Source organism: Osmia lignaria, chromosome 14 (assembly GCF_051020975.1).
Source record: "Osmia lignaria lignaria isolate PbOS001 chromosome 14, iyOsmLign1, whole genome shotgun sequence".
NCBI classification, from domain to species: Eukaryota; Metazoa; Arthropoda; class Insecta; order Hymenoptera; family Megachilidae; genus Osmia; species Osmia lignaria.
Window position 1 is genome coordinate 8,618,645 of NC_135045.1, and position 13,904 is coordinate 8,632,548.

Sequence of the window (13,904 nt, forward strand, 5' to 3'; positions counted from 1 at the left end):
CACGTTTGGTGTAATGGAGTACGCGTATGCATTGCTTATGCATTGCAATTCGACCTGTTTATAGTCACACGAACATTGTTTCCAGAAGCTGTCTCTCATATTTCTCAGTAAATTCCTTCCAAAAAAGTATTACCATAGTTTAAACAAATTTATGAAATGTTGCCTTTCATCTGTCGATACAGACTCGTAGCAGAACTCACTGTACACCATGACAGTGTTGAGTTCGTGTGTCGCGCTTTCACTCGCCGGGACAGGTTTAATTCCATGTCTGATCATTTCACAGATATTACTAATTATAATACGCTCAGGTTTTTTTTTGCAAACGTTCCAACGACTCTAATTTAACGTCTCAATAATTGGCGAATTTGTTACGGCCGGTTCGTAGCTAGCAACTAACTTTCTTAATCGTCCCAAAGTTCGGTCGCTCACAATTAACTACTAATTCGCGAAGTAAAAGGTAGAAAATTAGATTTGTTCGCGATGTTTATCTAAAACGCGTCCACCGTTTATCGATAATATTCAAGGGGAGAAGTGAATCGAGTCGAACACCGAAGCGAGATGAAATCTTTATAGAGCGGCTCGATCGTTCGACGTTCGATAAAATCTTAAAAGTCAGCTGTGTCGAACAATAATTAACCGCGGTAATAAATAAACCGATATATCGGTATTGTGAAACGATAACAGTGGCCATAAATGAGCCAGTTTCTACCGTGCCACTAATTAGTCTGCCAATTACGCTCCATTGATCCAATATTCACCGACACACCGGGTGTTACGTTATTCTTATCCTTATCGAACAAGAACACGATTTTATACGCACTTGTTTGCGAACGTTCGATCGCGTTTCTATGGCATTTAAATCACCGTGTGTTTTGTCATTTATGAAACAGGAAACGCGTAATAGAATGTCGTACCTCTAGTCGTGTGTTTAACAGCACGTAAGCCGCGTTCTTACAGCGTTTCTTGGCACGATGCCTTGAGGAAGTTGCAAGAGGAAGAATAGAAATGATTTTCATACGGAGCGATCACGCGACGATATGCAAATCAGAAGACAAAGGGTCGTTGAAGGCCTTCAATTTCTGCTAGATCAATTTTTCCTCGACAGTTGCTAACAGACTAAAAATATTGCCAACGGAGACGATTTTTTGTTCATCTTCAAGGAAGAAAAACTACTTGACACTCCAATGTGGAGAAAGTTTCCTCGTCAATTTTAGGGCGATTCAATCCCCCAACTTTTTCTTTCCCCCATACTTCTTCAAGGGTTCCTAATGTTTCCTCAAGGTTAACGCTTTCGAAATTCTTGAGCACAAAGCCTAAAGAAGTTTCACAATTGGATTTACCCGATGGTAGGTGTTAAAACAGCTGAATTTAACAGGAAGTCGAGTTACAATAAGATGTAGGTAAGAAAAAGCAACTATCGGATATGCTTACACAAAGATAGCATTGTCGCGAATCGAAGCAGACGCTTTTACAGTGCACGGTAAACTACCATCGTCGGGTCTTTTCCGACGACTATGCCGTGGTTAACTTTTCCCGGAGGGTGCTCCACCCTTGGCGAGTGCTCATTGAAACTGAAGGGCGCTTTCCCGTTGAAAGGCGTGTCCCAATTTTCTTTCCTTTGCCCGGCGACATCAAACTTCATCGCTAACATCGACTACACTGTTCGATGAAGAAATAGAATTCTATGTGGTCAATAGATAATATACAGAATCGAACTTTGACACTTTGCGAAAAAATTTTCACGCCAATCCAAGATTCGTGTTTCGCGAAGATTTGAAATAAACTTTGCAAAAATGAAAGAGGAAGGATTACGACACGTCGAATAGTTGGCAAGACTATAGAACATCCGCCACTTAGCTCGTCTCGTTCTATCCCTCCGTTAAGGTTGCCTCGCAAAATTGCTCGTAATTCATATTGTCTCATTCCGGCGTAACGGTGCATCCAATCAACGCCAATCTTACTTTGGAAACGCTGAGTTGTAAAAACCAGTGAACAAACGAAAGAGGAACGTATCGTCCCTTGCTCGTCGTGGCCTCTCGTCGCCTATGTCAAGCGTTTCCGAGAGTAATTTCGACTTTTATACTCGGCACGAATAAAACGACCATACTCTGGTCCATCATGAAACGTACCGATTAAGCGAGGCAAAAAAGGAACAAACCGTGTAACTAATCACATTTTTTGGCGAACGAAAGCTTGTCTGACGAAAAACAAAGTGGTTAATATACATTCCATAGTTAACTCGAAGAAATGGAATGCAGAAAGATATGTTGGTGCATTAGAGGAGCTAGATAATCCACGATAATACGGCGCACGTTGACTCACCTGAAACAAATTGTAGCCTTTATCGTACATCCACATCTCGTCGGCTGGATGCTCCTTGGGACTCTCCCGTTGGCTGGCGTTCAGAATCTGAGGAGGCGGACCCCTGGTCAGTTGAATCGCCAGGGACCTTTGTAGAAGCAAGAGGCATCGGGACGGTCCCGAGCCTCCGGGGCCTGTTCCGTCTCCCAAGATCGAGGCCATTTTTCGAGGCCCTCTCCTAACGATTCCGACGACTCGCCGGCGGTGGCATCACGGGTTCTGGAAAATAACGAACGAACACCTTTCTCAGATTCTCGTATAACCTTTCGACAAATTTTAGGATCAATCTTCTCGTTTTATCTGTCAAATTTTTTCACGATTACTAGAGTGCTCGTCGTACCATTATATGTACTCGTTCGCAAAACTTTCGCGGGAGCACAAGTGCAACGTACACTTGCAATTAGACGTGGCGAATGGATGGATGGGTTGCTAAAGCACCACTCTGCATTAGTTACATTATTCCGAGTGGTTCGAGCCACTTGAAAGATCCTCGCCTTTCGACGAACGTTCAGTTAGGCTCTAAAGTGCAGTAAGTAATGCTACTTGAAATTAATTGACGCCGCGGTAGAGTTAAACGTTGCATTTAGAAAAAAGATAGGAAACTTATACGCATGTCAGTTTTAATTTTCTGAGAAATCAATTAAGACCTGTATAGCGTGTCAAGCTAGACTAACTGATTAAAGATAGAAGGTCGGGATAAAAATAATCCAGAGATGCGGAAACGCTGGTTGTTACCGAGACACGTTCGATTCACCCTCCGGTTCTCGCTTCGTTCCACATTTCCTGCGAGCCATAAGGCAACGTCACGTTTCTCTTTATTGTATCAACAAACTACCACGCTGGCCGTCTAATTGATTTACGCCCTCTGCAGTCATCGCCAGGGTAAAGGAATCTCGTCTACGGTAATCCGCGAGGTCTTCTGGGACGAGAAAAGGGTAGGAAAGTTAGGGGATGGTACGTTTTCTGAGAAGAATGATGCGCGAAGGGACATGATTGGATCGGAGCGACGAATGTCAGAGAATGATTGTCCACAGACCTTCTCTTTGAAGATGCTACGTTTTATAAATTTCATTGTAGCCGAAATGTAGTGCAGAGTAATTCAATAATCCCTTCCATTATTTCCACTTCAAAAATAGTACATTGGCCATAGCGTGACCATCGTGGTCCTTGAATATTCCATCGCTTTATATCGCGCCAAGGTACCCACACGCTCCAAAACGCCTAGACCTTTTCTGGTAAAATGAAACGGCCGTAAATTTGGCAGGAAAGCCTGGCAATTACGGTCGCATCGAATTGTGGCCCCCTGGAAGGAATCAGCGAAGTAATCTCGCACCTTTGGCTACGTTCCAAGGTGCAGTCGATCCAGACAATTTCTCTAATATAGTGTTGCAGTTTGGGCTCCGTCGAAGAAATTCGACCGCCCGTGGAATTCGCTCACCAGTATTTCTCACCCTTCGCTACTTTTGTTTGTTCTCCGAGACCGGTCAGAATTTATCGTCGCCGCAAACTTTTTGACGTTTTTACAGGAAAAAGGAAAAGAATGAAACAACGTTTCTAGTGTTTCGACATTTTCGTTGCTGTCAGAGTAACTTTTCCTCTGTTCCATTTCCTTTTTGTAGAGGTCTTTTGCGAATTTATTGCAATGCTATTATATTAGTGGTTTTCTTTTTGTGGTACCAATTATCGGTGACTCTCACGGAAGTCAACCATTTAAAGGATCAGCCGAAAACGATACAGAGAGGTACATTGGTATCGTTAAGAGAACAACAATGTAACTTTCTCACTATTCAATTAGTAGTTCGTTCATCATATTTTATTATCACACGGATCTTGAGAACCTGCGGTACCTTTTCTCCCGCGTTGTGGAATTGAACGGTAGAAATTGAATGCAGACTTAAACGGCAGTTAGACACGCGATACCTGCCGGGCAAAATTGTTCCGTTATGTGTTTTTTTGTAGGTACGGTCGTTTAATTTCTGTCGTTTCACCTTGTACCAGTTTGCTTGGAAATGGTTCGACTAAAAATCATTTCCTTAGCCGTGACTCATCGACGTATATGCACTTTCTTGCCAGCCTGTAATACGTTTTTATGCTTTGACGCGTGAATGGAAATGATCTCAATAATTGGTGATTTAATAAGTGGAGAATATAGCAAATGATATGGAAATAATTGATTTGCTTTGCCGTTATTCATTTTATGTTTAACCGGTTAATTGAAAGACACCAGTCAATTCGTCAGACGAGTGAAAGTAATGATATACTTAACGATTGATTTTTCTTTTTTCGTTTTTTTATTATATTTGAATGAGAGATAATTATTAACATGTGTCACGTACAAGATAAATGAAATATACATACTATTATTAGGTTTTCTATTACTAGGTATATTAGAGTCAAAATACCGAGTATTATAATTTAGAGATTGATTTCAAAATTTGAAGCACACATTCTAAGGAAATTCCTTAAGAAGGTAATGTAGTGTCAGTGACTCCGTTTCACCTCGTGCCAGTTTAAAGAACGGAAGACGTCCGGTCTCGCTTTTGCACAGAGGAGACTTCCTGCAGCGTGAGTCATCGTCGTGTCTTTATATCACGACGGATCTCATTAAGTTGCCGTCAGTCATGCCGACTCCGCTGTAACCGCACGTTCCTTGAAACTGACCAGATCCAGATCCGCCAATACCTCGAGCACCAATTTTGTTCGGCAACGCGCGTGTCAAGAGAAAGCGTTCGCCAAACCCCTTGTTTTTCGATAGAATATCTAGTTCTCCACTCCATTCGATACCAAGACTTACAATTAGATGCTGATAGGAGTATTTATTTTATCAAATTTTATTTCTCATCATTTGCCAACCTTATCGGCATAATATTCCACCGATGCATTTACATTCCCATCCTTGTGGCTCGTCAAGTTCCCCCACATGTTCGAATCGCTTATGGGGTTCCGTAACACAAGGATTTCCTCAATGGAGCGATTTAAATGCATACCTTACGTCAATCTTGTGCTTTTCCCAAGGGATACCTCGTCTTATCGACGAAAGTGATTGCTTCGTTTCGCGAAATGGTTTCAACAGAGTTTATATACGTTTTTCTTTTTTTAAGAGTTAAGAGTTAAGCTTAGTTTTTGCACTTGGTTTCTCTTCCATTGATTTACGTTCTCGCGTCGAATAATCGAAGAGAATCCATGACTCCCGACCTCTGAGGCACGATGAACTTGCAATTAATTGGCGTACAATAACGGGACGATCAAGATCTCACAGGCTGTACGTTCGAATATCGTGGGTGGATTGCTTCTGGTGTTCCATGGTAGGATGAAAAAGTAGGCCGCACGGTTCATCTTGCACGTTGAAGAAGACTAGCGTGCCTTGGGAAAGGCGACGACGGATCGTCGCTCAGATAACACCGGTAATTTCTTTCTCGCTCGGTACCACCTAAAAATCCTTCACGATAATTAGTACGTCTCTAATTACTTTACGGCTGCACACAAATGATATCCGCAGGTTTCTTTTATGTCTATACATTTCTCATGATTATTCAAAGACGTATGATATATAAAAAACAAATTAAAATCCATAGCAAAGTAAATTATGCATCTAATCCTATCTGACAAGTTAACAAGAATTTTATTACGCCTATTCGTAGAGATTGAGCGTAATAGTTTTCAAGCCATCGATAAAAGCAGAGTCGTTCGTGTGCATATAAATAATCGTCGATACTTTTCTCGTACAGAGTGAGTAGAAAATATGTATTTGCATAGGCAGGATTTTTACGCGGGATATAAATCACTCAGCGCTTTCGATTCGTTGTAACATCAATTTGCCAGTCTGTCGTTATTCATGCATTGGTCGGTACGGTGTCGAATCGCGTACGCCAGTCGCGGAGTAGAGACTTGCATATATTAACTGTTGCCACGTAGCTTTGATGTAGCACCGGCTCTCTGAGAACGGAACGAGGAGGTTCGTCGAACGTCTAGAAAGCACGTCGCGGACCATTCCTCTCGTAAACCGTGTAACGGCCACGATCGGCCGAGTACGCGGCTAATGGAACGCCAAATAAAGGCAGACGTTCGTCGTAAAGAGAAATTAGGTAATTAAAAGCGAGTCCGTGGCAGATGCAGTGTACTGTGTAATTTCTGAAAGATTACCACCCTACGTTCGTTTCGCAGGCAAAGTTAATTCACCGCTTGACGTGACAATAAGGGAATATTGATTATCTCGATCAGAGGACGAATTAGTATTTTAAATATTTTTCTTTTATTATATTATTAGCTGCTTTTGCCCGGTAAACAAGTAAAATTCATCGCGTTCGCGATTGTACGTATCCAAGCACGTACATGTAACAGATGCGCGTATTAAACGCGTCGGTTTCGTGATTTATTAAATCACATGCCGTGATAACAAAGCACGGACGCCAGGTTGTATCGCATTCATCGATTCAACGTGACTTCATTGTAAGCATTACGAGAGGCAACAATGAAGTTCCTCGTCTACGTATCCGTACCAACGCGAGACGTATCCACCTACCCGAGTCACTTTGGAAAAATAATTCGCCCTCGTGCGGCTCGTGCTTGTCCGATGCACGTAGATAGCGACCGACTGCTCAACTTATATACCTATACCAGCTTAAATTTGTATCCATCATGGTGTAATTATATAACCGATGACCGGGCGGGGTGTATAATTACGCTCGAATTTCCCTTCGAGCGATACTTGACAAATATACCAGATACCGAAAGAAAGAAACGACTGGTAAAAGGTATCGAGACAAAGGTACCGATTGTATGGAGAGGCGAGTTTGAAACGATAATCGATTCTTTTTTATGATTAATGCACGTAGCTTCGCGATGATTTATCCTTTATCTTAATGGCCTGTTTACGTAACGTTGGTACTCGGAGTTTGTTGAGAGGAAAAATTTACAAATTCATTAGTGAATACAATAATCATTCGCAAAAGGAACTTGTTTCTCTAAATGAAACAGGCTTTTCCCGTGTCGTGGGAATACCTTCGCGCGAAACAAAAACTCGAGAATTAAAAGGAAGTCGTTACACGTACAAGTCTTTGTATTCCTGCAAAGAATCTCACAGTAGAAGGAAAAACCTATCGTTCCATCTGTAAAAGTAAAGTTGATCTTCATAAATCAGATACACTCTCTATCGAACAAGAAAAAAAAAAAAAGTCACACCATCCATTGCTAGACAAGACTGTACCGATAGATGTATTTCCTTTCGCCTGTTCAATTTCTTTCAAATAGAATTTCAAATTCCGACGCGATCTTTCACGGATACCCGGTGACGTATCGAATGAATCAATTCGCGGCTGGGTACATCCGGTATTCATCGATTCACCGGAACTTGGATGGTGGCGGAACGAAGTCGAAGGCAGGAGGATACGCGCTCCCTTTCGACGAGCAGAAGAAAAGTCGCGCCGCATGCGGTCCGCTTCGGTGCACGTTGTCGGTCACATAGAAGGAAACGTACGCGATTACACGCACACATACATAGGAACGACGTATACATAATGAATAGCGTGAGGCATTATTTTCTGCGGAGCGTGGATAAGGTTATGAATACGTAGCGCCGCGAGCACGTATAACTCTCGTGAATACGTATCTATCCGGGACCACCCAGGTCCTCGCGTTAAATCCTTGCCAGCAGCTGCCCATTCGTCCATTACGCTTCTCGTACAGGTATCCGGCGAACCAGAGGAGCGGAGACGAGAGAAGAGGAACACGGGACTCCCGCCTCGTTCGCCGTTTCCTTATGGACCCCCTTGCTACTTCGATCTCTCTGCCTCTGATTCTCTGCCTCTCCTCGTTCGTTAAGCTCGCTGACAACGCGACCGGCAGGTGTACACCTTTCAACGTTTCCTCTGGCTATATTCTTCCATGATTTAGAAACTCCTGATTTAGAAACTTTTTCGATGGAAATTTGATCGTTGACGGTTCGATGACAAATTGTGGAAAATTGGTTTAACTTTCAAGAAGATAAGTAGATAAATATCGTGTAGATATCTGCTTAGTGCTTTAGTGAAATATGGTCGGTTAAAAACGAGAGTGTGATAGGAAGTACGTAGGTACGTACGTTTGAAAAGAAGAAGAAAATGTAAAATCTTGATAGGTAATGAAAAACGAGAAGTATCCGATGAATGCGTCTCGAAAACGCCACAGTCGGCAAGCGTAAATCTGCATTAATTGAAAAGTTCCTAGAAGGATGGCGCCGATAGCAAGTGCAAATTAGTCCGGTGGAAGGCGAGTAATAAATAGGAATTCCTACCGTTTCTCTCGCGGCAATGCTAAACGGCTAGGATAGGTGCGAAATCATTTTCATACGAGGCTGTGAAACCTGTACTTCCTTGGTGCTCGTGTTGTCCCGATAGTGAATCCGACACGCATCAAAGCCCATTTACTCTTACTCTACGAACCTTCTGTATATACGTCTTCAGAAAGTAGTCAATTACAAACTGCATGTATAATGTATGATCTGAGAAATAGAAACGTTCAGTATTTACATATTCCTTCATACGATTTTTAATTATAATAAGAATGGTTCTAGATCTATTTGTCCTCTATACTTAATTGACGTAAAAAACAAGCTTCCCTAACGAACGCGTTAATCGTTTTCAGGACGTCGAGTTCTTGGATATCGTCAATCAATTAATTTAATCAACGGTTAATCGATTTTCATCTCCAGTCTAATTTGACGAGAGTCAACGTAGAAAATTGCTCTTATTAAATGCACTGTCCCTTGGATAAGGCTATAATGCACGAGATAATTTCATCCCCGCGAAATTGCTCGCGATTGTCTGCTAAAGCGATCGTCCTTCGTTGGTGAAATAGAGCACGGAGTTATCGTTACTCTTACTACATGCATTATGCATTTACTTTCATTTCATTTGTTGTTTTATTTATCCTTAACGCTTTTGCGGGTAACAGTGCCACACGGTTGGGTCCTCGTTAACGATATCCAACCTGGAAAGTTGGCGACCATTAAATCGAGCCGGATCGATAATTATAAAACATCATCTCGTCTTGGATAAATTATCATATAAATTATGCTATGAATGCATTGATTTTATGAATGTCTTTCCTATATACCACCAAGGTTCTTCTTAGCGAGCGTAAAATTTTACGTTGATTCACGAGCGGATGTTAAAGAGAAGATTCAAATCGTCGGTCATTCGCGGGAAGCTGCGAACGATTAGCGCAAATTACTCACTCGAGCGTGTTTGTACATCTACGTTAATGAAAATTGTCAATTCTGTGATTCTCGATTTTTCTAGAAATCAGAGGAATATCTGAGGATGACACAAAATTTAAATTTATTAAAAATAAAATTACTGGTTTAGCGAGCAGCTACTACTTTTCATTGAATGTCTTTCGTTGCTAATATTTCTCACTGTTACTTTTCTTACGCTAGAAGAATGATAATTCACAGATGGCTAAGATCATTCTCACCTGAAAGGATGAAACATCCATTACGTAATTGGTCGGCGTAAAAATAATCTTGCTGCTGAATCAACCGGTTACGAAACTTTAAAACAGCATCGTACAAAAAGTTGCTAACGGGTTATCGGTTATGTTTGTATATCTTGTTTATCAATCCTTTTCTCTTGCAGTTTACGCAACAATTAACTATGAAAATAGAAAATATAGTCTCAGAGTATGAAGAAACTGTACCTATAATTTATTTTGGTCTTGTTCTACCGTTTCGAACGAACGTTTCAATGCACTCCAATAAGAGAGAGTAATCGTTTATCGCGTATTTTACAATTTACCATTGTAACACACGTTGCCTATCTCATCCTTTGCTATCGATCACATAGCGATCACAGAAAGTACGTACAACGATATCCATGAATCTCTGTCTCGAAAAACAGATTCTATTCTATGCAAATACAATCGTTTCAACGTTCCTAATCTTCATCTTCATTTCCTGTATGCAACATTGTATAGCAATAGCCAATTTGTTCGAACAGCACGTATAGTCCTTGAATTTGTAAACGAAGAAAATTCTGAATAGATACCAGGAAAATTACCCTGGTACCTAATGAATTTTATCTGAAGATCAAAAGTACCATAGACACGTAACAACGTCTCAATAAAAGATCACCAGATGAAACTAATCAAAATAGGGAAACTCAATAAAAGGAATGATCGTAGAGAAACGTAGCGCTATCACGAGAGGTGATACTCGAAGAAAACTTTCCACCAAGCGTCGTAGATGATTTTTCGCGGCATCATCGATAGACATCGGCTACGTAGAAACCTGTTGCTCGATTCATCGACGAGCCAGGGAAACCATCGAATCCTCGAGCCTCGGTTACGAACACGGTGAAGCGTGGAAAAAATTCAGGAGGCAGCGACCGGGGTCACGAGTACCCGAGAGGCTTCGTATCTCCATAATGACAAGCAACGGTAAAACGGCGGATGACGAGGATGACGCCGAGAGAAGCTGATGCATTCTCGACTAAAGGATGTCAATTGCAGCGAAGCCGCTAGCGCATACGCGGCTCACCGCGAGGATAATTCGCCTCAACAATATAAATTGCACCGCACGTGAACGTTATTGAAATAACGAGACGAAGAGAAAGGTATGACGGTCCTGTTTCGACCAAGGGAACTCGCGTCTCCCTTGACTTGAATCTTTTAAGAGTAACGTTGGACATTTGGAAACAGTACCGATTATTAATATTATTCTAAATTGAACGGACAAAGTCCATCCATTGTCCCAACTTTGTTAATCCTCAGTTTCGTGACAATTTGGTATTTCGTGAAAATGGGTATCGCGTGTGAAGCGGGCTGAATTCGGTCGTTAATGCTTTATGGAGTTATGGATCTGGGTCTCGATCGGCGATAGGCAAATGTAGCGGTACTACAGCGGCGTATTATAAATTGCTGCTGATACACGCCACGGTGTTAGCCACTAATTGCCTGGCCGTAACATTGCTTTCGTACAACATTGTGCTCGAGGGTTTTCCATAAAACGCGATAAACCTTCACCGGTAACACGCGAAGGTCAACGAAAGAACATTGTTCCTTAGCTCCGTTCTTCTTCGTAAGTACTGTACGAAAGACTAGATGGATTTCCTGGTTGAATGAAGGAAAGAAAGAAGATCAGTGGAACGAGGAATCGGTGCGAATATCGTTAGCGAGGTAAATGGTGCGCGAAGAAAACGAGGATTCTCGTCGATGCCGTTTCAACGAGGTGGCTTCGTAGCGACAGTTTGCACCGATAGAAAAATGTCATCTACGGGGATCAGGTTCTGCAGCTTGCTAACGAACAAACGTAAATAAATCGAGGAATATGAAGCAGCCGCGTATCTCCTCGGGTAAAGGATGTCAACTGCAGTCGAGTGTGACTACCGGTTGTCGGGAAAGTAACACTAGCCAGCAGGATAAATTGCATCGAACATAACGAGAGACGAGATCCTCGACGACGATGGTGCAACGTCCCATACTTCGATAACTACGACCTCGAATCGTACCAATAATAAGTACGTGTACATATATTCGATAGATACACTTGCTAAATAACATTTACGTTGCACAAATCCTGCCTGGGATTACCAGTGCTTTAATTTATTTACACGTATCAGCTAAGCCGTGCTATATTTTTCTAATCCTAAAACCTATTTTATGCACTGCCGTGGTAAATAGAGTTGGTAGGAAAAATGCAAAACGATCGAGGAAGTTATTTATAGAATACCGAAGGTAGGATTGGGGGGATTTGAATTTAAATTCAAATTGGCGCTTAGCTTTTCACATTATTCTTATTGGAACGGAATATATTTGCAACTCCTATAAACCTTTACGGCTACAATTCGATATGCGAATAAAGAGATTGTCAGAGGTAAGATCGAAGCCTCATTTAGAAATCCTCAGACTGATGAAGACAGATTGCCTCCCTCAACATCCGAAGACAAATTAAGACACGATTGAAAGTAGCTGGTAAGCAGGAGAAGCGAGACGGGACAGCGTATACGATGGAAATTTACGAGGAAACGACTGCTTTCAGATTACCAACAGATCAAAGATATTTTTTTTCTCTGAACGAGCTGTGGTAAGAGTGCGAACGCGGAAACGAACGAATCATTAGTTGAACAACGTGGTTCGCGGTAATAATAAGTGTCACGAGGGGCCCGACGAAGAAAGCTCGTACCTCTGTGCGACGCGAAGGGTCGAAGTTCATCGGTGGCAGATCTTTAAAACATCCATGATCGTGAAGAGCCACACGGCATTATTAATTGCGGGAGCGCATCGACCGCGTGTACGGCGATCATTACGCTCGGTATCGTCTCGAACGTGCATTTTCTTCTTTCGTTTCTTCGTTGCAACGGCGATTAATCGACGATACGGAGATTAGAGGGCTAATTATAGGCGCGTGGATCATTATCGATGTGTCGTACGCGTCGTGCGCTGCTGGCTATGACAGCTCTTACCATGGAAACAGGAGTCAGCCGTTTTCACTTTCCAGCGAATGCTCGATCGAGCAAATCGACGATCCAGAAATTCATGTATCTTGAACAGATACCAAAACCACCGATCTCGAATCTAACCAGTTTGCTATTCGAAATGTAAGAAAGAACTTGAACGATAAAAACGCGATAGAAATTCATTCGTAACAATGGATAAGGCGCTCCACGTCTTTCAAAAGTTTTTCGTTCCGTTTCACGCAAACTAGATCACACGCGACACTATCAACGAAGAACAAACAGGTAGATCGTAATTATACGATAAATATTCGGAACAAGGTTACGTGCGCAAAGATACACATCCAGGATTGCTCTATCGTTAACCATCTGAACCCATAGATAAAGGCGAAGGAACACTTGCATAGATAGGCATCTCTCGCTGACGTGTGCAACACGCGAAAAATATGGAGGTCGGCGTCGAGAGGTTCATCTATAAATGGATATCCTTTGGAAAGTAACATACGTTGGATCGAAAGGATCGAAGGCGCGGGGGCGTGCAGAATAATATTTCACGGTGAAAAATTGTTCGTTCGATGTGTCGAGGACGTTTCAGGGCCAATAAAGCTTTTCCAAACAGGGACCCCGATATATACGTTTCTTCTTCAACGTAAACAGGTTTCACTGTGATACAGTTTATCATTCACTTTATAAAGTAGGTAGGATATATGTTAAATGGAACGCGTCCTGTATGCAAATAGGCGCTTTGATGATAATTACACGTTCAAAGCAGGCTGTATCGTTAGTACACTCGAAATTTAATTTTATTACACGAGCCACCGAGAGGCCTGTAATTAACAAGCATATCACCGTGCATAGTTCACGATCCTCTAGCTACTCTCTCGAGCTCCATTTAACGATGCACCTACGATTAATCAATCTTTCGTAACCTATTATTCGTGTTTCGTGATTACGAGTAGGTACAATGCATTCCGTTCGAAATCATTTAAAATGATCCTCTATCAGCCTATCCATATTCCCAAGAGTTAATTTCAAGCACGAGCATTATTTTAACAGTACCGTGTTCGCGACTCGTGTATAGCGAAAGGATTAAGTGGACAGAGGATCGCGTGTGCA

The 13,904-nt window shown here is 41.9% G+C and overlaps 2 protein-coding genes across 12 annotated transcripts in view; one reads left to right on the forward strand and one right to left on the reverse strand.

The window, feature by feature from the left end:
* Nucleotides 1-13,904, forward strand: part of LOC117605629 (uncharacterized) — a 152,047-nt gene that overhangs the window by 41,016 nt on the left and 97,127 nt on the right. The gene's annotated exons all lie outside the window — the stretch shown is intronic.
* The window catches only part of knockout (Stork-head domain-containing protein knockout), a 74,814-nt gene that overhangs the window by 38,597 nt on the left and 22,313 nt on the right, over nt 1-13,904 (reverse strand). For all 3 annotated transcript variants that reach the window (XM_034327155.2, XM_034327156.2, XM_034327154.2), the window contains one exon: nt 2,323-2,580. In XM_034327155.2, the coding sequence (XP_034183046.1) occupies nt 2,323-2,523 (201 nt within the window). In that variant the 5' untranslated portion in view covers nt 2,524-2,580. The remainder of the gene's footprint in view (nt 1-2,322; nt 2,581-13,904) is intronic.